This window comes from Gorilla gorilla, chromosome 1 (genome assembly GCF_029281585.2).
Source record: "Gorilla gorilla gorilla isolate KB3781 chromosome 1, NHGRI_mGorGor1-v2.1_pri, whole genome shotgun sequence".
Lineage (NCBI taxonomy): Eukaryota > Metazoa > Chordata > Mammalia > Primates > Hominidae > Gorilla > Gorilla gorilla.
In genome coordinates, this window is record NC_073224.2 from 103,373,466 (window position 1) to 103,400,382 (window position 26,917).

A 26,917-nucleotide genomic window follows, 5' to 3' on the forward strand; every position below is an offset into this window, starting at 1 on the left:
GCTCATTGGAGACAGAGTTCTGTGACATGGTCCCATGTTTGCCCCTCCCCAGCTCTGTGACTTTGTGCAAGCCACCTGCCAGTGACCCTTTTTCCTTCAGCTGTAAGATGAGATAAAAATCTCAGTTGTCTTCCTGGGTGCCCTGGGAGGATCAGCAAGACATCTCTAATAAAAGTGGCTTTCCTTAGAAAGCACAGGGTCTTAGCAGCTTTCCCTTCTGGAGTGACCTGAAGGCCACTGTGGCCAGCAGGAGTGTGCTCTGGGGAACACAGAGGCTTCCTGCCTGCCATCTGGGGCCTAGAGCTCACAGAACAGCCTGGACAAAGGTCCCTGGGCCATGTCCAGGTCAGAGCCCTGGTTCCTCTACTGTGCACTGCACTGGACAGTGGCTCCTGCGGGGCAGGGTAACTCCATGCTCAGCCAAGACTGACAGCACAGACCCTGGATTTCCACAGACGGCTAGAAGCTGGGCTTCGGAGTCAGTAGGACTTGGGTTCAAATCCTGGCTTTGCCACTTTCTAAGGGTGTACTCTTGGCAAATCTAGCTAAACTCTCTGTTCACATCTGTAAACTGAGATAATAATACCCATCACACAGGATTCTCCTGATAATTAAATGAGACAATGCATGCAAAGCTCTTAGCAGACTGCCTGGCACGTGGTAACCTGTCACAAATGACAGCTGCGTTTACATTACTGACAGGTAATGAAAGCTCCTCAAATGATTCATTGGATACATAATCAGGGACTCTGATTCTACCTGCAAATCCCCAAATGCCCTATGTCCTGGGGGCACAGCAGCACTCTCACATTCCCTCTGTCATCACCCACCGTTCCAGCCCCATAGGACTTAGAAAGGCAAGAGGACTCTGCTGGGGCCTCGCTGGGCAGGCACAACTGAGCCCCAGGGCAGTGTTGGCTGAGTTCCCACCCGGACCAGCATCCTGTTGAGGCAGCTGATGGAATAAGCCCCAGGCACCCAGTCCTGGTCCCAGCCTAAATCTGAGCACCATCAAAGGCACTGCTCTCCATCTGACACCCTTCTCCCATTTACCCTCCTCTAGGCCTTCTCTGCAGGGTCTGGTGAGTCCCCGTGTGTCCTTGTGCTTCTATGTTTAAGGCACAATGCTCCATCCTGCTTGCTGCCTATTTATGTCAGGAGGAAGGCCCTGGGCTGGGAGTCAGGATGCCTGGGTTCACGTTACAGCTTGTCCTTGACTGGCCTGTGCAGCCTGCAGGAAAGTCATTCGTCCTCTCCCTCCAGGCCTCAGCATCTTCTTTTGGGCAGTGAGGGGCTGGACTAGATAATCTATATCCTTTCTGTTCTGACTTTTGGTGGTCTTGTGACACCAGGGAGCTTCACAGAAGAGCTACTGCAGAGAATGTCTCTGTAGACCCCTGAGGCCAGAGCCAAGTCCAGGATTCCCAGCACCGCCTCTACCTGCTGCAGTCCTTTCTACTGAGTGGTTTGTTCATTTCGCGGCTTCCTGGGCTCGGGTCTCTTCAAGATGCTCTGAGGCACTGGAGAGGTCCAGAGTGAATCCTTCATGTTTGTACCGTTCCCTTAATTCCCCCTTGCTCCCAGCCCTGGGCCCAGGGTTGGGAGCACAGGGATGGTACAAATGTGCAGGGATTGGCAGAGCCCTCCAGTGCCCCCTGGAGCATCGTAAGAGGACTTGAGCCCAGAGGTCCAGGAGACACATGGAGTGGGGTGGCTCAGGCCTCCCCTGGGCTGTTGATTGCTGACCTGTCAGTAGCTCCACACGGACTGGGCACCACCTGGGTTCTTTATATTTTATCTGAGATCCCAGAGCTCTGGGAAAGCGAGGGGGTGATAGTGCCTTTCTTCATGTCAGTGTTTTGCTGGAAGGTCTCACTGCTGATTTCAGCAGTAATAGATCCCTAGGTGGACTCCTACTTTCCCCAGCACCTTAAATTCAGGATCCCTCAGACGCTACCACTTCATTCTTCCACTCCTGCAGCCGACCCCCTCCTCCCTCTGCCCACACATCCCACCCTGGGTCTTACAGTTTCCACGACTTCCCCTCCCTCTCCTCAAACATTTATTCCCTCCTCTGGATTTCACCTGGACTGAAGGATTATCAGATTCCTTCCGCTCCATCTCAGGGCTGCCTCTCACCTTCCCTGCAGCACCTGCCCTCACTCCATTCCCTGCCTATCCTGTCTCCTCTCATCCCTGTTACCACAGTCTCAGATGTTAGAAACCAAGCCAGGCGACCAGTGCCCTTTCCTGCAGCTCATTGGACATGGGAGCTGAGGAGCAGCTGAAGGGCTTGCTCAACCTATGTCACAAATAAACCCGAGATTCAGATGCCATGGGCAGATCTGGCTGTCCAACATCATGCATTTCCCCCACCTTCCTATCGGCCTGTGTGAGCAGGGACCCAGCGGCTGGGTGGGAGTGGGGCAGGAGTGCACGGCACCCATGGCCCTGACTGGCCTGAGAACCAGCTCATGGAGAGGCACCGATGTGGCAGGCTGGCGAGCATCTCACACATCCCCCCAGCCACCTGCACCTCTACTCCTGAATGGAAGGTGTGCAGTAGACAGAGTCCAGGATGGGGTGAGAAGACCCAATTTCCTGCACAGCCCCTGCTGTTTACTTATTTCATTGTTACAAATACGTAAACACCAACTTAGGGAGTCTTAGTTACCTTAGATGTAAAAATGAGGACAATGTCACTTATTTCCTGGGATTGTTATGAACATTTAAATGAGGTAAAACACGTGCGATGTTTTGTAAGATGGGAAGAGGGATAGTGGTGTTAACGATTGTTATTAGGCAGTCAGCAGGCTGTGTGACTTGTGGGTCGGGAGAAGGTCTCCTGGCTTAAAGTATCTCTCTTCTGTCTGTAAAAAAATTTCCCCCTTTAGATTCAACTCTTTGGGTTCATCTGCTCCTTCTGGAAGCTTCTTTTCATGTACCCCTGGGAGCAGCAGTGACACCACAGAATCATAATGCCAGGTGAAATGAGGCAGCCCTAAAACCCTGGAGAGTTTTTGATTCCCACTCACTATAACATCTAACTTCACCATTAAACCATTAGCACCCACTGACCTCACTGGCACAAATAACGCAACAGATTGAATCACAGAGAGTGAGCTCTGACAAGGAGGGAATTCAGAATTGGTGTATTTTGATGGGATGATGAGGAGTGGAGGGAATTTTGAGACTGGAGTCCAAAGGGTGTTTGCCAATGTAGAATGAATATCAGGCATTCCAAGGGGGCACAGACAGATCTGGCCTCAGAATTTTTGGATCTCCTATGCATGCTCTCATTTGAACCAAGAGTCACCAATTAAAACGCCAGGGTTAGGGCTCCCCATCCCATCCATTACAGCTGTCCCAACCCCACCCTCCTAAAACCCCCACCTCACCCGCTATGTATTTCCCCTTAGCTTCTGCCATCTCCTTCTCACACTTCCAGTCCAGCCCCAGGTTATAACCTTCCTTCTGTTTGTTATCTTCTCCCCACAGGAAAAAAAAAAAAAGAGCCCAGATTTCTTAGAAAAGTTGTTTAAGAAGGACAAGAATCATGAGGAGAAGATCAATTTTTCTGAGTTTGTCTCCAGTGTTGCTGCAGTTGCTAAGGAATTACACCATCAATCCCATGGCCAGAAGCCCTGTTCTGAAGGTTATGGATGACCCAGCCCCATCTCAGCCCAGCCCAGCCCATGGGCTCCCCACCCAGGCCCTGGCTCAGCAGACACCAAGAGCCAGTAAACTGGTCCCCTGCTCTGGTTGCTGGGTTCTTTTCCTTTTTCTCTTTAAATATGCATGTTAGCAACACAGTTGATTCTTGATTAGCTACTTCGTTCTTTCTTTCTTTTTTTTCTTTTTTTGAGACAGAGTCTTGTTCTGTTGCCCAGGCTGGAATGCAGTGGTGTGATCTTGGCTCATTGTAACCCCTGCCTCCTGGGTTCAGGTGATTCTCCTGCCTCAGCCTCTCAAGTAGCTGGGATTACAGGTGGCTACGACCATGCCTGGCTAATTTTTGTATTTTTAGGAGAGACAATGTTTTGCCATGTTGTCCAGGCTGGTCTCCAGCTGATCTGCCTGGATCCTGACTTCAAGTGATGTGCCCAACTCTGTCCCCCAAAGAGCTGGGATTACAGACGTGAGCTATATTTTGTTCTTTTTTATGTGGTTATCCCCATCTTTTACAGGTTTGGACATACACACACAAACACACACAGGCACACAATTTTTGTGGTTACCTTTGAAATTTTAACTTGCAATATATACTAGACTAGAGTTAATCAATATCTCTACTCTCCTCCTAAACAATGTAAATAATTCACTTTAAATTCGGAGACTCCCATTCTGGCTTGTATGCTATTATTTTTTCAGCCTTTTAACTCTCCTTAAAAATTATGTCCCTTATTTCGGAATGATTATTATTATTTGAGACAGGGTCATGCTCCGTTGCTGAGGCTGGAGTGCAGCAGCGGGATCATGGCTCACTGCAGCTTCGACCTTCTTACCTCAAGTAATCCTTCTGATTCAGCCTCTTAAGTAACTGGAATTCCAGGCACATGCCACCATGCCTGGCTAATTTTTTATTTTTTGTAGAGATGGAGGTCTCACTATGTTGCCTTGGTTAGTCTCAAGCTGCTGGGCTGAAGTGATCCTCCACCTTGACCTCCCAAAGTGCTAGGATTAGAGGTGTGAACCACTGTGCAGGGCCAGAAATTATTATTTTTGATTTAACAAATATTTAATTAGGATTACCCACTTGATCCACCCACCTCAGCCTCCCAAAGTGCTGGGATTACAGGTGTGAGACACTGCACTCAGCCAAGATTTTTAAATGTGCAGCTTCACTCTTCATTTCTTCTTTTTCTCCTTTCATTTTGATGTTGTTGTTGTAGAAAGTGGGTCATTTGTCCTGTAGAATTTCCTACAGTCTGGAGTTCCTGATTGCATCCATGTGGTGTCAATTAACAGATTACTCAGCCTCTCTCTTCCCTTTGTAACTCGGTAGATCTAGAGCCTTAAGCATCTTCAGGGTTCAGGTTTTTAAGGCAGATTGCTTCATATGTGGAGCCATCTACTATCAAGAATACATGTCTGGGTGTCTTTTTCTTATGTATCAGCTATGAATGATCATTGCCAACACTGGGTAAATCCAACTCTGCCTACACTTCTGCAGATAAACCAGTCTGGAGAAAAATGTGCTTACCTTGTTGACTGGTCACACTTCAAATTCATGACCACTAATCCAACTGCACATTCAATACAAATAAGAGAGTATTTGCATACTTCAATTACCCCATCTACCCTCTTATCAGAATCAGTGGCCATGCACTCTGCCTTCCCCCCATTACCATGAATTTTTATGTTCCCAGCAGAGGTCTATCCATCCTCTTTCACTACATCCCATCCTCCTTGCTTTTTTCAAACACCCTCTACAGAAATTCTCCTCTTTTTCTTATGCACCATCATTTCTTCTGTTTTCTGGTCTTTTCATTCTATACAAATACACTGTTATTTGTCTGACCTTAAAGAATTATTTTGACTTCACTCTCCTCTGCAATCCTCTCAATTCTCTGCTTCCGTTTACAGCATTTAAAAAATTTTTATGGATGTATAATATTGTTACATACTTACAGGGTACATGTGTGACATTTTGTTACATACACAGAATGTATAATGATCAAGTCATGGTATTTAGGGCATCAATCACCTTAAGTATTTATCATTTCTATGTGGTGGGAACATTTGAAATCTTCTCTTCTAGCTGTTTTGAAATATACAATACACTCTTGTTAACTATAGTTGCCCTATTCTGCCATAAAACATTAGATCTTATTCCTTCTATATAGCTAGATGTTTCTATTCATTTAACCAATCTCCCTTCACCCCACCCACTCACTTTTCCAAGCCTCTAGTAACCATCATTCTCCCTACCTCTGTGAGACCAACTTTTTTTTTTTTAGCTTCCACAGATGAGTGAAAACGTGATATTTATCTTTCTGTGCCTGGCTTATCATCTCTGGGTTTGTTTACATCTTCCATTATCTTCTCTTATTTCCATTTCCTATTTTTATCTTCTTTCTTGGTGTACTTGGATTTTTTGAATGCTGAACATTAAAAATGAATTTTTTTAAATTTCAGGATATGGATGATTTTCTCTCCCTCCAGAGAATTTTCTTTAGCTTCTGGAAAGGAATTCAAGTAGCAGATCATTTAAATCCAATCTGGGATAAAGTTGATTCAAAACTGAATTTTAGGATTTATATTTCTGATCCTTATATTTATTCCTAGGAGTAGCACTTTAGGGGTTCTAACTGAAATCCTGGAATGTTTAGAAGGGTACCTCTACCTTGGAAATCCTCTGAACTTTGATTTTTATCTCCTAAAGGCTCTTACTAGCTATTTAGGTTTTTAACAAAGATTTTCTGATGGGCTGTACCTCTTGTCCTGTGCAACTTGTGAAAAGATGCATGCCTCAAAGAGAGAAAATTAGAGTAATCAACCCACCATTTGTTGCTTCTCTTTTATCTAAATTCTTGGCTTTTCAAGTTCTGGCTGTGTTGGAAGTCCTCAACACTAATTTTAATCTCACCAGCCCTGAATGACTATTAAAGTCGCAAATAATCTTCTTTGTCTCTTAGAAGTTACTTTCTGTTTGGTTTTTAACTTCTTTGTACAAACTACTTGACAACTGATAAATTTCTCAGGAAGAGAAGCAGCTTTAATGTTTAGTGCATTGATCGAGTCTTCTTTCTCTTGGATAACCAGAGCCTTCAAGTCCTGGTTACTTTGGTAGATTTTTGATGCTTTGAAGCAGATAATTTTCTGATTTTTATCCACATTTTCTATGTTTTTAAGGATAACTAGTCTGCTACGAAAGTATTCCATAACCAGAAGCAGACATATTGGCAGTAATGCTGAGCTATAGGAACTCTTGGTACTGTTGGTAAGAAAACAATAGTCAAGCCAAGAGCACATAGAATCTGTGCCCCAGGTAGTCTACTTTTTGGAATATATATATACACTCCAAAAAATATTCACACAGATATATAAGGAAATATATATAATGATGTTCCCCATAGTATTGTTTGTGGTGTTAAGGAGTGGGAGGCAATATGAGGGTAGGGAAGGTATTCGTGGAGAAGTGGGTAGACAAATACTGTGGCAGCACATTATGAAGTAAATGTAGCTCAGATGTAATAATGCTAACTGTGCATAGAGCAATGTGGATATGAGTTGGAGTTCCACTTTAAATTTCTTTAAAGTTACATTGTTGCATTGCATGAAATAAAGGCTCTCATGCTTTTCTATGTAATTCCCAAAGAAGCTGATTGGCTCATATTAACTGCTGTAATTTACTTCGAAACATGGTAAAGAATAATAAAAGATAAAAAATATTTAAATAGAAAAATAAACCAAGGAAACCAAAGACTCTACTAGAAATTGAGTTTTAATATGAAATTGAAAATAATGGTAAATAAATGATGCTCCTAGTGAGAAGCAGTAATTCTTTAATCCAATAATATTGAGGCCAAAGAAAGGAGAGCACTGAAGCTTATCTGGTGCTGGTCAGAACTCTTGTAAAATGCAAGTTACAAAAACAATAAGATATTATCTCACACTTAGTTAAAAAAATGTATATATATGAAATCTATGATGCATCAACCCATTTCCTGGGCAAGAATACCAAAGAAACTACCTCGCAGATTTATAAGGGAACATGTATGAGTATGCTGTCATGGTGTGATTATGGTGGCAGGGAACCAGAAACAATCTGGTTTTTTATCAAACACATGGTCTTTTATGATTTTCTGCTTCTTTTCACATTGTTCCCTTTGCCCTCTTTTCTTCCTGGAAAGTTGAGATCACTCTTCAGGAGCCTACTCAAAAACCACCTGCATGTGGGGGAACATAAGAGATTCCTGTAGAGAAGGCTGAATAAATGTCAGTCAGAAGAAAGCAAAGAGAGACGGGAGTGACGTCACAGTGAATTCAGCACCACGGACAGCTCACAGCACTCCAGCCCGGGCGACAGAGTGAGACTGCCCCTGAAAAAAAAAAAAAAAAGTTATTGGAATGTTTTGATATCAGAATTTCTGGGGAACGTTTGGATTTCCAGAATCTCTTTCACATCAGCTGTAATGTGAGTGTGGGCATAGAGCTGTCAAGTATTCTTTCTCTTTAGTACCAATATAATGTCCAGTAGCTATTACTTATTCCAAATCAAGTAAATTCTTGCTCTAGTATGTGTTAGAACAAAGGTTGAATTCTGATCAATATGACACTAATACCTGTGCCTTTAGGCCTTGCTCTAAAATGTCCTCCTTCCAATGCAGAGTGACACATTGCCCCCGCCCTATTCCTTGACACTCTTTCGAAGGAATATTGGATGAAATCAAATCAATTTTCTATCTGGTGATTGGAGCTCTGGGCTGTGGTTGTGTAGATGGCCTGGCCCCCTCTCCTCTTTATATCCATCTGCTTCTGTTCTATAAGCCACCTTGGTGAGTTTGGAATAACACAGTTCTCTTGACGACCTGCCACAGCAAATCAGCAATATCTCAGGATTTGGGATCTTAACTAGGAACTGTATGCCACACATGTGTCCCTGCCCTGTGATCACCTCTCTGGGATGACATGGGTGTGTAAACAGAATATCCGAATAGATGTGATGAGTCCTGCATTGGCATAAGCATGGAGAGTGTGAAATAGTCTCAGGAACATTAGACAAGGCTCCCTTGAGAAGGTGATTTCTAATCCTAGACAAGAAGATGAAGAAGTATTTGTCCACATACTCCATCCTAATTTTTATGTGCCATTGCCAGTTGGATGGAATATTATCAGGTGAAATAAGAACTGGAAAAATAAAGAGAGAGCAGGCCCACATTAGGGGTGGCCAGTTGCCTTCTGGACTCTAGCAATGGATTGAAAGTCCAGCAACCCCACCCCAGGGAGACCCTCTTTTCTTTTGGGAGATTAGTACGTGAGTCCTGAGGGAACTGTTCAGTCATTTGCATTATCCTTTCTGGCCTACTTCCAGATTCTGGGGTCCTCTCCTAAGCTGCACAACCTGCCTCCAGGACTGGAAGTTTTTAGATTTTACACTGCTGTTTACATGAGGTAGTATTGACCAGAATTTGCACAAATGCATTTTATATTGAAAAATGACATAGAGTACTTATTATGAGCTGGGATCCAGTACTGCTATGTGCTGAGTAACCAGGAGATCTGAGGTAACAGTGTTTTCCCTCCATGATTCCAAGTCTGGAAGGAAAGACATTAGGGGAATCTGAAGTAATGTAGCCACTACGGTAGGAGTGGGGTCATGGTGAGGGAGGCACAAATGAAGCAGAGATCATTTCTTTGGGGTGAAGGGATGGTGGTTCACCCTCTAAATGTCTAAGAGACACTGACATTAAAGCTCAGTCTTGAAATGTAATGTTAATGAGACAGATGAAGTATTAAAAGACATTTCTGGTAGAGGCAGTAGTTTAAAAGATTGGTATTGAGACATGAAATACTGAGATATATTGATGGGGGGTATGTTGCGCATTCTTGGAATAACAGCGGCTAGGTGAACAGGAGGGATTCAGAGAGTGCTACGCAGAGAGGAAGTCAGGCACCCACACTTGGGACCCTGGCATGACGGTTCTGAGCAGTGACCAGCAGTCCCGGTGGAAGAGAGAGGAGGACAACAGGGGAAGATGGTTCTGGGCTGGAGATCTGCAGGGAAGGTATGGCCCAAGGAAAGTGGGCAACAGAACTAAGAGAGGAAAGAGAGCAATTCTGGGGTGGATGATGGGAGGCAGGCTGCATAGAGAAGGTAGCAGGGGGCTGGGAGGAGAAAATGAAAGCCCAGGGACTGTAGGTCTCCGTGAGTTCCAAGAACAGGTGGAATGAGAATGAGAAAGGGAGAGAAGGAAAGAGAAGAAAACTAATGGTCAGACATGGGGATTTAGAGGTGAAAATGTCAGATCAGTCCTGAAGGCTGACGAGGTGCAGAATACGTTCAGGAAGGAATGTTCCTGATAAGGAGAGGAGATGCTGGTCTGTGAATAGAGGTGTGAGTGTGGAGTGGAGCAGCCATTCCAAAGAACAAATAGCCCATCTTACACACTTCTGCTGGTGGGATGGAAAGAGAATTTTTGAGATGGTTGTCTGATTCCTCCAAGAAGAATGTTTGTCTGATTGAGAGGTTAGCTGGAGACTGACCAGGGTAGTAAGAGTGATAGGGACAGATGATGTGAGCCTCAAGGAAGAATACTAAGAGCGGCTGCACAGAACATGGCCTGGAAGTGACACCAGGTGAACACTGACCCTGTGTTGTGGCCTGCATGGAGAGACCCGCCAGTGCTCTGCTAGGACAGCACTGTGTCCTGCCTGTTTCTGCATCCTCAGCCCATAGCACACTGCCTGGCCTGGAGTAGACTACCAATAACAAACTACTCCATTACCTGCCAGAGAGAGGTGCTGCAATTTCTCATCACAGTCAGCATGAGCTCTCTGTGTCAGTCCTTACGGAATTTCCGTGGTGCTGCCTTATTCCAGCCAGACTCCTTACTTGGACTCCTGGACTACTTAGAGCTCCTCAAAATCTGGAATATTCATTCATAACCAGAAACCCAGTCCTGGCATTGAGCAAACCATCATTTAGGACAGCTAAGCATCACAGTGACTCCTTCTCACTTCCTCAGGGTCACCCACATAGGCACATGCAGACAAGCACACAGCACAGGGAAAGGACACTGCCCCTGGAGCAGAGGCCACAGGACAAGGAAGCCCATCCTCAGGGCACTGCTGAGCCTCCCATTCATAGCCACAAGGGCCCTGAGCCTGAAGCCATCCGGGAATCCCTATGTGAGTGGTTTCTGTTTCTCCAGGCCCTGGAGAACAGCTGGGGTGGGAGTGGGAGGGCAGGAGCACACTGAGAGATGCCAGCTCCTTCTCAGTGCAGTATCTGAATGTGTCTGAATGACCCTGGTCCATGCCTTGACAAGGAGGAGCATTGCTGTGACCTGGCAGGGGCCTTCTACCAACTTCCACCTGGAACCTGCCAAGGTGGCTGCATTTAGGGAACGGGGCAGAGGCGGACACCAGGACCTGTGTGAGAGGCAGCTCGGCCCTGCTGGAGGCCATAGGGGGAACGTTGCTGGAGGGACATTACTCCTGGGTGACCCACTGGATGGGGGTGGGGGAAATTCTCCAACAAAGTTAACCTGGAATTGGTAGTTTTGACAATGTAGGTCACCAAAGAGAAGAATAAATAAGGCAAGTGTCTGGTGGGAGAAGACACTTTATTGTTCCTGGGGTCTCTGGAGGCCCCTTGGTGGGGCTGGGTCACTGGCTTCGCCCAGAACAGGGCGCCGCTCCATGGCTCTGCCTGTGGTAGTCTGTGGCTATGTCTCCCAGCAAGGACAGAAACTCAGAAAAATCAATCTTCTTATCCTCATTCTTGTCCTTTTTCTCAAAGACAGTGGCCAGGTAATGTATGCCCTTTTTGTCCTGTGAAGAGAAAAACATACAAAATAGAAAAATTCAATCACAAACAAGTTTTGGGCTGGGAGGGGAGAGGAGGAGGCAGAGATACAGACAAGTGCCTAGATCTGCACAGGCATGGTGGTGGGGCTGAGAGCACAGGGTGAGTGGGTGAAGTTGGGGTGAGGACGTGAGTGTTATCCCTGGAGTTCTCTAGGGAGTCTTTTTGTCTCACACCTCAGGATGGGAGGCAGGTCCTGTCCCAAGGTGCTCTGTTAAGTGACCTTGGGGAGAGCAGTCCCCTGCCCCAGCCTCAATCTTGCCTGTCCCCAGCCTTTAAGGGCACTGCCTACCTTAGTTCTACCCCAGGACCTCAAAATTGGCCCTCATTCTTTGTTCTCTTCTTTCTCTGACCTCCTCTCCTTTCTTCTCCTTTTCCACCAAACTCATCTTCTGGGTTCCCTACTCTTGGTCATCTAGACCCTTTGGTACCTGGTAGCCCACAGGTTTTTTCAGATTTGCTAATGAGTTTTCTTTATTGCAAAGAGGGCTATTGATTTCTACTAGCAATGGAACTTCTAGTGCTTTCCCAGTAATCTCAGGGATGTTGATGTGGGGCCTTTGGGAAGCAGGACCTGAGCATGTGAGTTTCAGTCTCACAGAGAGAGGGTCAGTGAGTGCTGGGAGGGGACTGTGCACTGTCCTCAAGCTGCACACTTTGCTGACCATCTAATAACCTCCTTTATATCTGTATAACTCTTTCCCATTTTCATACTTTTTCGCCTACCATCCTTAGATTCACATATGATCCAAGTAATAAAGCCCTATTTGCAAATGGGAAACTTTTTAATCAGAGGATGAGGGTGACCTGTCCAAAGCCACATAGCAAAATGTATCCTCAGCCATGCCAGGGTCCAACCAACATTGAGAAGCTAGACCCCAACTCACACAGGCACTGAGGAAATTGGGGAAGTTCTCCTTCATCATCGTCAGCAGGCTTGGCTTGTCAATCTTGTCATCACGTCTGGTGTATTTGTGAAACATGTCGATCATGCCTATTATGGACCTCTCAGCTTGAGTGTTGCTCATCTTTGCTTTCAAAAAGCCTTCAGGAAATAAAGACAATCATTTCTTACCTTAGTTTGAATTAAGGTCTCTATGTGGCGGTGTTAGAAGGAGGGCTGAGGACAGAGTAAAAACAGCCCTAAAATGGAGCAGAAGGAAGTTGATTTTTTTAAATGTGATGGAATAAGTTGTTCAAAAATGAGAGGGTAGGACCAAGTCTGAGACCCGGCCCATCCTGGCCAGGGCCAAGAAGAGATGCAGGTGGATGGCAGAAGTCCAGCTGTGGACAGTGCTTCAGAGAAGGAGAAGCAGGGGGAGTCGGGGGCCAGCAACACATGGAAGAACTAAGCTGGGACACCCCAGCCTCAGCCAGCACATGGCAGACCCCACTCTTGAAACAGCACCAAATCCATCTCCTCCAGCTTCACAGTCGGGGTGAGAGTCACAGGGGCAGGACAATGGCCTTGGTGATCTGGTGTCTGACCCTCCTTGGCTGCTTCATGAACAAGACACCGTGGGCCCCACCTTGACTCAAGTGCAAGCCCTGCATGACACGGTGCGTGCAGGCTCCAGGTGCACATGTGAGCATGGACGTGAGTGTGAGCAGGAAACACAGCCCTCTCCCGAGTACAGGGGGCCCTTCCTACATTCCCTTGGGAATGAGAAACAGGAATTGCCTCTGTTACAAGGAACAGAAATAACTCCCTGGTTCTTAAGCTGCTGGATGGGGTGGGAGTGAGGTGGGAGTCGCTTCATGTCTGCTCTTGGGAAATATCTGCACCCTCCAAATCACCAAGGGTTGACCCTGTTTAAATAAAAATGTCTGACTTTCCAAAGCAGATCTTCCAGCCAGTAGTCAGCCTGGGCTGGCCTGCACCCAAAGCCTGAAAAATAGGACAGTGCAGCTTTCACTTCTACACTTTCCAAAGAACCAGAAAAGGACCTTGGCTAACGCATGTGGGCATCTGACAATAAACCCTCAACACCTCTCAATGCAGGAGAAAGCTCCGTGCCAGCGACTGACTAAGAGAAGCCACCCAAAGCCTTTTGAATCTGAGGCCAAGGCCAAGGCTAGAGGCCAAGCCCTGTGCCCAGAGATTGACTGAGAATTTACAGGTCCCAGGCCTGGGGGTTTGGAGAGCCTCCAAAGCATTCACAGGGGACCCTTATCCCTCCTCCCTCTGTGGGGGCAGAGCTGGGGAGGGGATTCAGCAACGGGGATCCCAAAAGGAGAATGAATCCAGGGAGGAAGAAGACAGGAAGGAAAGGGAGGGTCCTGTGCTCAGGTCCCACTGGGGACATTTCCACAGGAGTTGCCTCAGGAGATCCCAAAGGAGCAATGGACAGGTCTGGTTCAGCCACCTGGTTGTACAGATGTGGGCTTTTGGGGTCAAGTGAAGGTCACACAGCCCAGCTAATGGCAGAGCTGGCCTAGAACCAGGCTTCTGAGTCTTTGTCCATAGCCCTTTCGCCTCCTGCAGGCAGCATGGCAGGCCGGGCACTGGGCACTTCTAGAAAATGCAAAGAGGCAGGTGAGACTTACCAGAGCTGGGAAGTGTCACGAGGAGAAGGATGAGTGAGATGTGTGTGTTTGGACAAAGAGCAGTCCTTTATAAGGCTCAGCCTGACTCTTCCCACGGGCTGGGAGGCCTGGGGCCACCTCTGTCATCTGTTTCTTGGAGGCTTGCCCCACATCAGGTGGGTGGGACACACCCAGGAGGCTGTGCTCAGGATTTCTGGCCAGGGTCCCAGGTCACCAGGTCCCACCCCACCCCAGAGACCTCACCTGGGGCCTTCTCTGGCTCAATCTTGATTTGAGGGTAAGGCAGCGGTACATGTGTAGTAACAGGTCAGGAAATGGGAGAAAAGAGCACTGGGCCTCTGGACCCAAAGAGGATGGAGTTTCAGACTCCTGAAGGCAGCATGGTCTTGTTTGTTCCCTCCCCCAGTACTTCCACACATTTGTTATGACAGCCTGTTCTATGACCCCCACTGCTGACTGAGCATTTTAATGTCTAGACATCAAGATACCTGCTGCTCTTGCATCCTCCTCAACCCTCCCCTCATAGTCTTAAGAGGCAGGTGCTGCAATCTCTATTTTAGGAAAGGAGAAGTTGAGATATTCCCAAGTTTACTCAGCTAGTAAACACAACAAATCATCATAGAAACAAAGAAAAGCCTGAATCAAATCCTTACCCTTATCCCCTGTGCTATAGGTCTTGGGTTGCACCAGGGTCTGCCCTATGGGAACTCAAAGTCCAGGGAGGGAAGCAGGGTTACTTCATTGCTAACCATTGGTCAGCCCCTCACAGAAGCCCTGAATTTAGGTGGGGGGACTGGGGTCAGGGGCCTCACTATCTAGGTTGAGTGGTGGAGTGACCCCCCACAGAATGAGCCTGGAGGTAGGGAGTGGGAAAAGTTATTTCCTGCCCCATGGCACTAACTTCCCAGAAAGTCTTCAGTGTTTTTCCTCCTCCTATGCAAAACAGCCTGTGTGGGAGTTGGGAGTTGTGCCCTTGGCTATAATGTGCCCTAACCTGCTGTGGAAAGGCTGACCCAGGTAGGGGCAAGAGGGTTGGGAAGGCACAGGAGTCCCTGGAGCATGGTGAGGAAAGGGAGATGATGAATCACTGAAATGGACTTTTTCTGCTACCCCCTTACAATGTTCCTTGTAGGCCACAAGAGGTCCTGGTTCATTTAGTGCCAGCCCTTTAAGCACTCTGGGGCTCCATAGAGCTGATGTGATGTCTCCCTAGGTGCAACCTATTTTCTCCACCCATCATCTTTCTTCAACTTCCTTCTCTGTCAGTTCTTACGTAACCAGGGGGACCTGTTTCTCCCTCTCCCAGTTTCCCATATGACGGCAATATTACTTTTAGTGGCAAAAGATACACACACACACACATGCACACACACACAAACACAGACACAGATGCACACACACACACACAGAGGAATACTACTCAACCATAAAAAGAATGAAATGATGACTTTTGCAGCAACATGGATGGAACTGGAGGCTATTATCTTAAGTGAAATTACTCAGAAACAGAAAGTCAAATACTGTGCACCCTCATGTGTAAGTGGGAGCTACATCATGCATACAGATGGAGGTAGAGAGAGAGTAGAATCATAGACACTGGAGACAGTGAAGAGCAGGAGGTGAGGTGGTGGGTGAAGGAGGAGACATTTCTTAGTGGGTACAATGCATGCTATTTAGGATGGCTGCATTAAAAGCCCAGACTTCACCACTGTGCAATGTGTTCATATACATGTGTATGCAGGTTTTTGTGTGGACATAAGCTTTCAGTTCTTTTGGGTAAATCTCGAAGAATGTGATTTCTGGATCCTATGGTAAAAGTATGTTTAGTTTTTTAAGAAAGCACCAAACTGTATTCCCAAGTGGCTGTACTATTTTGTGTTCCTGCCATCAGTGAATGAGAGTTCCTGTTGCTCCACATCCTTCCTCAGCATTTGCTGTTGTCCAGTGTTCCAGATTTTGGGCATTCTCATAAGTGTGTACTGGTATCTCATTGTTGTTTTAATTTGCATTTCCTTGAGGACATATGATGTGGAGTATCTTCTGATATGCTTATTTGTCACCTTCTGTATCTTCTTTGATGAGATGTCTGTTAAGGTCTTTGGCCCATTTTCTAATTGTTTGGTTTGTGTTCTTATCGTTGAGTTTTAAGAGTTCTTTGTTGTTTTGGATAACATACAAAGTCTGATATGTCTTTTGTAAACATTTTCTCCCAGTCTATGGCTTATCTTTTCATTCTCTTGACAATATCTTTCACAAGGCAGAAATGTTTAATTTTAAAGAAGTCCAGCTTATGAATTCTTTCTTTCATGGATTGTGCCTTGGTGTTGCATCTAAAAAGTCATCACCAAAACCAAGATGATCAAATTTCCTCTTATGCTACCATCTAGGAGTTTTGTAACATTGTGTTTTGCATGTAGGTCTATGATTCATTTTGAGTTATGTATCATCACTGTTTAGAAAAAAGGAACAGAGGAAAAGCAATACAAAAGGAATCAGGGACAACAATATTAATACAAGACAACAAAGAATTCTAAGAAAAGGGATTAAATGAAAAAGAATATTTACTATTGATCAGTGTGCAAGTCACCAAGATGCAATAGTCTTATCTTTTTTTTTCTTTCTTGTTTTTTTTTTTTAATTTTTTTTTTATGAGACACATTTTTGCTCTTGCAGCCCAGGTTAGAGTGCAGTGGTGTCATCTTGGCTCACTGCAATCTCCTCCTCCTAGGTTCAAGCGATTCTCCTGCCTTGGCCTTCTGAGTAGCTGGGATTATAGGCGCCTGCCACTATGTCCAGCTAATTTTTGTATTTTTAATAGAAATGGGGTTTCATCATGTTGGCCAGGCTGGTCTCGAACTCCTGACCTCAAGTGATCCACTCATCTCGGCCTCCCAAAGTGCTGGGATTACAGTTGTGAGCCACTGCACCTGGCAATAGTCTTATCCTTATATACACAAGAACATAATATTGAATTATACAAAGCAAACATTGAAAGAAATTAATGAAAACTGACAAATTTATATCACTTGGCAGGTTTTGGCAGAGTCTGCCCAGGAGCTCAACAGAGTCGTCAGATAACAAAACACCAGTAATGGCGCAGAGCAGGGCGGGCAGATGCTGCCACAGCCCAGAAGCAGCCCTGGACATAAGGGCCCCGTGGATGAAGACGGCTGTTTCTAGTAAACACTAATCTCCAGAATCGGTTGGCCAGCTGGATTTGGCTTTAAGACCATAATTTGCTGATTCCTGATACAAAATATTTGAAGGACACACTTAAATTTATTTATATGCACGTGCATTCATAAATTTGTGCCTGACCATAGAGAATACATACAAATTTCTTTTTTTGTATTGAGGTTCTTTATTAAATTAATTATATAATCTGTATTAGATAATTAATGTTTTTAAAAAACTTATTATTATACTTTCAGTTCTAGGGTACATGTGCACAGCGTGCAGGCTTGTTACATATGTATACATGTGCCATGTTGGTGTGCTGCACCCATTAACTTGTCATTTACATTAGGTATATCTCCTAATGCTATCCCTCCCCACTGCCCCAACCTCACGACAGGTCCCGGTGTGTGATGTTCCCCTTCTTGTGTCCAAGTGTTCTCATTGTTCAATTTCCACCTATGAGTGAGAACATGTGGTGTTTGGTTTTCTGTCCTTGCGATAGTCTGCTGAGAATGATGGTTTCCAGCTTCATCCATGTCCCTACAAAGGACATGAACTCATCCTTTTTTATGGCTGCATAGTATTCCATGGTGTATATGTGCCACATTTTCTTAATCCAGTCTATCATTGATGAACATTTGGGTTGGTTCCAAGTCTTTGCTATTGTGAATAGTGCTGCAATAAACATACGTGTGCATCTGTCTTTATAGCAGCATGATTTATAATCCTTTGGGTATATACCCAGTAATATGATGGCTGGGTCAAATAATGGTATTTCTAGTTCTAGGTCCTTGAGGAATCGCCACACTGTCTTCCACAATGGTTGAACTAGTTTACAGTCCCACCAACAGTGTAAAAGTGTTCCTATTTCTCCACATCTTCTCCAGCATCTGTTGTTTCCTGACTTTTTAATGATCGCCATTCTAACTGGTGTGAGATGGTATCTCATTGTGGTTTTGATTTGCATTTCTCTGATGGCCAGTGATGATGAGCATTTTTTCATGTGTCTGTTGGCTGCACAAATGTCGTCTTTTGAGAAGTGTCTGTTCATATCCTTTGCCCACTTTTTGATGGGGTTGTTTGTTTTTTTCTTGTAAATTTGTTTGAGTTCATTGTAGATTCTGGATATTAGCCCTTTGTCAGATGAGTAGATTGCAAAAATTTTCTCCCATTCTGTAGGTTGCCTGTTCACTCTAATGGTATTTCCTTTTGTTGTGCAGAAGCTCTTTAGTTTAATTAGATTCTATTTGTCAATTTTGGCTTTTGTTGCCATTGCTTTTGGTGTTTGAGACATGAAGTCTTTGCCCATGCCTACGTCCTGAATGGTATTGCCTAGGTTTCCTTCTAGGGTTTTTATGGTTTTAGGTCTAACATTTAAGTCTTTAATCCATCTTGATTTAATTTTTGTATAAGGAGTAAGGAAGGGATCCAGTTTTAGCTTTCTACATATGGGTTAACCAGTTTTCCCAGCACCATTTATTAAATAGGGAATCCTTTCCCCATTTCTTGTTTTTGTCAGGTTTGTCAAAGATCAGATGGTTGTAGATGTGTGGTATTATTTCTGAGGGCTCTGTTCTGTTCCATTACTCTATACCTCTGTTTTGGTACCAGTACCATGCTGTTTTGATTACTGTAGCCTTGTAGTATAGTTTGAAGTCAGGTAGTGTGATGCCTCCAACTTTGTTCTTTTGGCTTAGGATTGTCTTGGCAATGAGGGCTCTTTTTTGGTTCCATATAAACTTTAACGTAGTTTTTTCCCAATTCTGTGAAGAAAGTCATTGGTAGCTTGATGGGGATGGCATTGAATCTATAAATTACCTTGGGCAGTATGGCCATTTTCACAATATTGATTCTTCCTATCCATGAGCGTGGAATGTTCTTCCATTTGTTTGTGTCCTCTTTTATTTTGTTGAGCAGTGGTTTGTAGTTCTCCTTGAAGAGGTTCTTCGCATCCCTTGTAAGTTGGATTACTAGGTATTTTATTCTCTTTGAAGCAATTGTGAATGGGAGTTCACTCATGATTTGGCTCTGTGTTTGTCTGTTATTGGTGTATAAGAATGCTTGTGATTTTTGTACATTGATTTTGTATCCTGAGACTTTGCTGAAGTTGCTTATCAGCTTAAGGAGATTTTGGGCTGAGATGATGGGGTTTTCTAGATATACAATCATGTCATCTGCAAACAGGGACAATTTGACTTCCTCTTTTCCTAATTGAATACCCTTTATTTCTTTCTCCTGCCTGATTGCCCTGGCCAGAACTTCCAACACTATGTTGAATAGGAGTGGTGAGAGAGGGCATCCCTGTCTTGCACCAGTTTTCAAAGGGAATGCTTCCAGTTTTTGCCCATTTAGTATGATACTGGCTGTGGGTTTGTCATAAATAGCTCTTATTATTTTGAGATGTGTCCCATCAATACCGAATTTATTGAGAGTTTTTAGCATGAAGGGCTGTTGAATTTTGTCAAAGGCCTTTTCTGCATCTATTGAGATAATCATCTGGATTTTGTCTTTGGTTCTGTTTATATGATGGATTACATTTAATGATTTGCGTATGTTGAATCCTTGCATCCCAGGGATTAAGCCCACTTGATCATGGTGGATAAGCTTTTTGATGTGCTGCTGGATTCGGTTTGCCAGTATTTTATTGAGGATTTTCCTATCGATGTTCATCAGGGATATTGGTCTAATATTCTCTTTTTTTTGTTGTGTCTCTGCCAGGCTTTGGTATCAGGATGATGCTGGCCTCATAAAATGAGTTAGGGAGGATTCCCTCTTTTTCTATTGATTGGAATAGTTTCAGAAGGAATGGTACCATCTCCTCTTTGTAGCTCTGGTAGAATTCGGTTGTGAATTCATCTGGTCTTGGACTTTTTCTGGTTGGTAGGCTATTAATTATTGCCTCAATTTCAGAGCCTGTTATTGGTCTATTCAGGAATTCAACTTTTTCCGGGTTTAGTCTTGGGAGGGTATATGTGTCCAGGAATTTATGCATTTCTTCTAGATTTTCTAGCTTATTTGCATAGAAGTGTTTACAGTATTCTCTAATGGTAGTTTGTATTTCTGTGGGATCGGTGGTGATATCACCTTTGTCATTTTTTATTGCGTCTATTTGATTCTTCTCTCTTTTCTTCTTTATTAGTCTTGCTAGTGGTCTATCAATTTTGTTAATCTTTTCAAAAAACCAGCTCCTGGATTCATTGATTTTTTGAAGGGTTTTTTGTGTCTCTATCTCCTTCAGTTCTGCTCTGATCTTAGTTATTTCTTGCCTTCTGCTAGCTTTTGAATGTGTTTGCTCTTGCTTCTCTAGTTCTTTTAATTGTGATGTTAGGGTGTCAATTTTAGATCTTTCCTGCTTTCACTTGTGGGCATTTAGTGCTATAAATTTACCTCTACACACTGCTTTGAATGTGTCCCAGAGATTCTGGTATGTTGTGTCTTTGTTCATATTGGTTTCAAAGAACGTCTTTATTTCTGCCTTCATTTCATTATTACCCAGTAGTCATTCAGGAGCAGGTTGTTCAGTTTCTATGTAGTTGAGTGGTTTTGGGTGAGATTCTTAATCCTGAGTTCTAGTTTGATTGCACGGTGGTCTGACAGACAGTTTGTTATAACTTCTGTTCTTTTACATTTGCTGAGGAGTGCTTTACTTGCAACTACGTGGTCATTTTTGGAATAAATGTGATGGAATAAATGTGACATGGTGCTGAGAAGAATGCATATTCTGTTGATGTGGGGTGGAGAGTTCTGTAGATGTCTATTAGGTCTGCTTGGTGCAGAGCTGGATGTCCTTGTTAACTTTCTGTCTTATTGATCTGTCTAATGTTGACAGTGGGGTGTTAAAGTCTCCCATTATTATTGTGTGGGAGTCTAAGTCTCTTTGTAGGTCTTTTTGGACTTGCTTTATGAATCTGGGTGTTCCTGTATTGGGTGCATATATATTTAGGATAGTTAGCTCTTCTTGTTGAATTGACCCCTTTACCATTATGTAGTGGCCTTCTTTGTCGCGTCTGATCTTTGTTGGTTTAAAGTCTGTTTTATCAGAGACTAGGATTGCAACCCCTGCTTTTTTTTGCTTTCCTTTTGCTCAGTAGGTCTTCCTTCATCCCTTTATTTTGAGCCTATGTGTATCTCTGCACATGAGATGGGTCTCCTGAATACAGCACACTGATGGGTCTTGACTCTTTATCCAATTTGCCAGTCTGTGTCTTTTAATTGGAGCATTTAGCCCATTTACATTTAAGGTTAATATTGTTATGTGTGAATTTGATCCTGTCATTATGATGTTAGCTGGTTATTTTGCTCGTTAGTTGATGCAGTTTCTTCTTAGCATCAATGGTCTTTACAGTTTGGCATGTTTTTGTAGTGGCTGGTAACGGTTGTTCCTTTCCATGTTTAGTGCTTCCTTCAGGAGCTCTTGTAAGGCAGGCCTGGTGGTGACAAAATCTCTCAGCATTTGCTTGTCTGTAAAGGATTTTATTTCTCCTTCACTTATGAAGCTTAATTTGGCTGGATATGAAATTCTGGGTTGAAAATTCTTTTCTTTAAGAATGTTGAATATTGGCCCCCACTCTCTTCTGGCTTGTAGAGTTTCTGCCAAGAGATCCTCTGTTAGTCTGATGGGCTTCCCTTTGTGGGTACCCCGAGCTTTCTCTCTGGCTGCCCTTAAGATTTTTTCCTTCATTTCAACTTTGGTGAATCTGACAATTATGTGTCTTGGAGTTGCTCTTTTTGAGGAGTATCTTTGTGGCACTCTCTGTATTTCCTGAATTTGAATGTTAGCCTGCCTTGCTAGGTTGGGGAAGTTCTCCTGGATAATATCCTGCAGACTGTTTTCCAACTTGGTTCCATTCTCCTCCTCACTTTCATGTACACCAATCAGACTTAGATTTGGTCTTTTCACATAGTCCCATATTTCTTGGAGGCTTTGTTCATTTCTTTTTACTCTTTTTTCTCTAAAATTCTCTTCTCGCTTCATTTCATTCATCTGATCTGCAGTCACTGCTACCCTTTCTTCCTGTTGATCAAATTGGCTACTGAAGCTTGTGCATGAGTCATGTAGTTCTCGTGCCATGGTTTTCAGCTCCATCAGGTCATTTAAGGTCTTCTCTATGCTGTCTATTCTAGTTAGCCATTCATTTAATCTTTTTTCAAAGTTTTTAGCTTCTTTGCGATGGGTTTGAACATCCTCCTTTAGCTCGGAGAAGTTTGTTATTACTGATCATCTGAAGCCTTCTTCTCTCAACTCGTCAAAGTCATTCACCATCCAACTTTGTTCTGTTGCTGGTGAGGAGCTGCGTTCCTTTGGAGGAGAAGAGGTGCTCTGATTTTTAGAGTTTTCAGCTTCTCTGCTCTGGCTTCTCCCCATCTTTGTGGTTTTATCTACCTTTGGTCTTTGATGATGGTGACGTACAGATGGAGTTTTGGCGTGGATGTCTTTTCTGTTTGTTAGTTTTCCTTCTAACAGTCAGGACCCTCAGCTGCAGGTCTGTTGGAATTTGCTGGAGGTCCACTCCAGACCCTGTATGCCTGGGTTTCACCAGCGGAGGCTGCAGAACAGCAAATATTGCAGAATGGCAAATGTTGGTTCCTGATTGTTCCTCTGGAAGCTTTGTCTCAGAGGGGCACCTGGCTGTATGAGGTGTCAGTTGGCCCCTGCTGAGAGGTGCCTCCCAGTTAGGCTACTTGGGGGTCAAGGACGCACTTGAGGAGGCAGTCTGTCAGTTCTCAGATCTCAAACTCTGTGCTTGGAGAACCACTACTCTCTTCAAAGCTGTCAAACAGGGACGCTTAAGCCTGCAGAAGTTTCTGCTGCCTTTTGTTCAGCTATGCCCTGCCCACAGAGGTGGAGTCTACCGAGGCAGGCAGGCCTCCTTTAGCTGTGGTGGGCTCCACCCAGTTTGCGCTTCCCGGCTGCTTTGTTTACCTACTCAAGCCTCAGAAATGGCGGGCACCCTGCCCCCAGCCTCATTGCCGCCTTGCAGTTTGATATCACACTGCTGTGCTAGCAGTGAGCGAGGCTCCGTGGGTGTGGGACTGTCCGAGCCAGGCGCGGGATATGATCTTCTGGTGTGCCGTTTGCTAAGACCACTGGAAAAGCACAGTATTAGGATGGGAGTGACCTGATTTTCCAGGTGCCATCTGTCACGGCTTCCCTTGGCTATGAAAAATATTCCCTGGCCCCTTGTGCTTCCTGGGTGAGGCGATGCCTCACCCTGCTTCAGCTCGTGCTCTGTGGGCTGCATCCACTGTCTTGCTCCCACTGTCTGACAAGCCCCAGTGAGATGAACCCGGTACCTCAGTTGGAAATGCAGAAATCACCTGTCTTCTGCTTCGCTGGGAGCTGTAGACTGGAGCTGTTCCTATTCGGCCATCTTGGAACTTCTCCAAAAATATCAAACATATTTGAGACATCCAAAAAACTGATCATTTGTTTTTGCTAAAATCAAAATCTTAGTAAATTAGCTTTAATAGGGGCCTTATCTTTTGCATCTGCTCATCAGGTTGAACCCTGTGAGCCTTTCCCCTGTGTCATGTCTGGAACAAACACTCTCCATAAACCACCCCATCCTATCACACATCCAACCTCCCAGCCACTGCTGATCCCCCAGGAGAGCTCACAACAGGCTGGTCATAAGCAGGAATTTGGCTGGTTGATATCTTCATCTCCTCCATCATTTTGGGGAGCTCGCCTCTCCCCAGCCTGAGGTAGAAGCAACGTACTCCTGGGTCTCTAGAAGATCTCAAGTTGCTGGGGGAAGAGGACAGAAAGCAATTTGTTCTTTTTGCTGTATTTTATCCATTCATTTATGCTGTGAGTGCTGACTCTGTTCTGGGTGTGCAGGTGTCAGGGTGGCAGGGAGATGGAGTGGATGTGGACCGTGCTTTGAGCAATGCTCCGGCCCCAGGAGAGAACTCCAATATAAGGCACTGGGTGGTGAGAGAGTAGAGTGGGACAGAGCCCAGAAGCCCCCAGGTCCCCAGGCAGTTCAGTGGTCACTTTCTCTGTGAAGCCTTCTCCAGGCAGAGCCATCATCCCAATGTCCCTGCATGTCTCAGTGACAGCCCTGGCCACACATATGCTATGTTTGCTGCCACCCAGCCATGTCTTATATTGTGCCCCCAGCCTCCAGTGCAGAGAACTCCATAAACATTGGCCAAACTAGCAAGTGAGGCAGGTGTCTTCAGAAAGGTTCAGATAAAGTGTGTGGGAATTCGGAAGAGGAGAAATCACTTTTCAGGTGGGGGAACCAGGGGAAGCTTTGTAGGGGCATCCTTTCAATAGGCCATAGAGCACTTCCAGGAGCCATGGCGAGAGGGACAGGGCAGAGGGAGCCACGGGAATGTTCAGAGACAGCCAGCTGTTCTGTTTGGGGTCCTTCTGGGTGGTGTTGGCCAGCTGCATCTCTGGACTCGTGCAGCAGTTGGGGGAGCGGGACAGAGAGACAGAGAGAGAGTTCCGCAGCATTCACAAGAGGTTATTAGGACTCAGTTCTGCTGTGAGCCATCCACACTGGAGGATGAGAACACCCAGCTGCAGCCCAGAGCCTATGGTCCCACTGTTAGGTTTTGAAGGGAAGGCAAGGGTTAAAAAAAGACACAGAGAGAGTTGGCGGCTCTATGGAAATGCAGGTTTTATGTCCAGCACAAGACCTGAGGAGGTGGGGGACAAGCTTAATGCCAGAGCCCCCTGCTGCTTACAGGCTGGGGTAATTTATAGGTCTAGGTGGGGGTCTGGGCAGTATGGCTAGCTCGCCGGGAGGATATTGATAAGATGTTCCTGTGATCAGGTGGTTTGGACCTTTTTCCAGTGGGATGTGATAGGCTGTCTCTTGGACCTTTGCCCCGCAGGATATGATGGGGATGTTCCTTCAGTTGCGCCTTTGCCCAGCAGGGTATGATAAGGATGCTCTTGTGCCTTGCGGTCAGGTGGTTAGGCAGGATGTTTCTCATGGCCTGAATCCACATGGAATGTTTCACTCTGACCAGGGTCCGCAAAATGGCAGGGGGCTTACAAAATGGTGCAGTTTGGACTAACACCCACCATCCTGTCGAATGGGTTTGCTGCGAGGATTTACTGTCAATTCTGTTAGCCTGATAAGGGAGGTTGCTTTCTCGGAGGCCACATACACAGACAGTGCTAGGAAGTGACCCATGTGTACCCTGAGAAATTGATCTGTTCAACCAAATTTCAAGTTGGCAATGATCATTCCTCATCTCGCCCAATTTTAAGACGAGGCTGGGCCGTGTAGGTAAAACTGGCAAGCTGGAGAAAGCAGTGCGGGGTGGGGGGGACTCCAGGAAGGCTCCCTGGCCAAGGAGGACTGTAGGATTCTGACTTACACTGTAAGGGCTGTTCCTGTTACAGTTGGCCCCAGTCAGAGGCCCAGGACAAAACTCGCCCTGAGCGCAGAGAATTGGTTTTCTGTTTCCCAAACTTCCACACGGTGGCGCCACCGAGCACCCACCTCGCCCTGGTTGTCGCCGGAGGCAGTACCACGTGGCTGGGTCCTTCGTGTTTCCCGCCTTTCTTTAGGTTGTGAGTCCCACGTCGGGCACCAATCTTGCACCTGTTAAAAAAAAGAGATCTTCACCAAAAGCTTCTGAAAGGCAGAGGGCTTTTCTTACTTAATTTGTATTCTTTTCTCTCTCCAATGCTTACCAGATGACACTGCATAAAATAGTATATTGGGGATACAATTGTTAATCAAGTTGGTAGAAACAGGAAGAGATAAAAATAATTAAATTTTTAGTAATGGTGGGTTAAGTAAATCTTGATGCCTATACACATGGAATCCCTGTGATGATACGAAATGGACATCTGGTCTTTGTCCCTGTTCCTGACACCGAGCGTCTGAAATCCTTGGAATCTCCTGAATGACAGGGGAGAGGGAGCATCTTTTGTTATTCATAACAATCGCCTTCCAGCCATACTGAGTGTGTGCTAATGAGGTGACTCTTGGTGGACCCCGAGATAGCTTCAGGATGGGGCTGGTTGCCAGAGGAAGCAACCATGTGATTAGAGGGCTGGGGCTTTCAGCCCCACACTGGGCCTCCAGAGAGCGGCTGGGGAAGGACTTCAATCACCAGTGACCAATTATTTAATCAACCATGCCTAAATGAAGTGAATGCCATAGAAACCCCAAACGATGGGGTTCAGAGAACTGTAGGGCTGCTGAGCAGGTGGGGTGCCGGAAGGGTGGGCTCCTGGAGTGGGCCTGGGAGCTCCATACTGCCCCTCATACATGGCCCTGTGTGTCTCTTCCACGTGGCTTTTCCTGAGTTGTACTCTTTGTAATAAACCAGTAATCATGAGTAAAGTGCCTCCCTGAGTCCTGTGAATTCTTGTAGCAGATTATCTAACCTGAGGAGGGGGTTTGTAGGAATCTCCAATTTTAGCCAGTCAGTCAGAAGTATGGGCAGTCAGGTGCTGCGACTGGCATCTGAAGTGGGAGCAGTGTTGTGGGGCTGAGCCTTCACCTTGTGGGGTCTGTGCTAACTCTGGGTAGTTAGGATCAGAACGGAATTGCATGATACCCCGATAGTGTTCAGAGTGTTGGAGAATTGGTTGGTGTGGGGATTTTAAAAAAAGGAAATATAACCCCCACACATTTGGCGTCAAAAGTGTTGTTAGTCAGAATGGTTCAGGAATTCCATATAATG

General features: G+C 45.2%; 2 protein-coding genes across 2 annotated transcripts in view; one reads left to right on the top strand and one right to left on the bottom strand.

Annotated features, from left to right (window-relative positions):
• The first annotated feature begins 8,072 nt into the window (after window positions 1-8,072).
• Window positions 8,073-26,917, top strand: part of S100A12 (S100 calcium binding protein A12) — a 50,318-nt gene continuing 31,473 nt past the window's right edge. The window contains exon 1 of the mRNA XM_063705717.1: window positions 8,073-8,140. The gene's annotated coding sequence lies outside the window, so the exon portion shown is untranslated. The remainder of the gene's footprint in view (window positions 8,141-26,917) is intronic.
• Window positions 11,273-14,124, bottom strand: LOC101137406 (protein S100-A7-like). The gene is made up of 3 exons (XM_031004446.3): window positions 14,081-14,124; window positions 12,421-12,578; window positions 11,273-11,499 (listed from the first exon to the last, which is right to left on the bottom strand). Exons 2-3 carry the CDS (start codon window positions 12,559-12,561, stop codon window positions 11,335-11,337), a joined length of 306 nt encoding a protein of 101 aa, XP_030860306.2. The 5' UTR covers window positions 12,562-12,578; window positions 14,081-14,124; the 3' UTR covers window positions 11,273-11,334.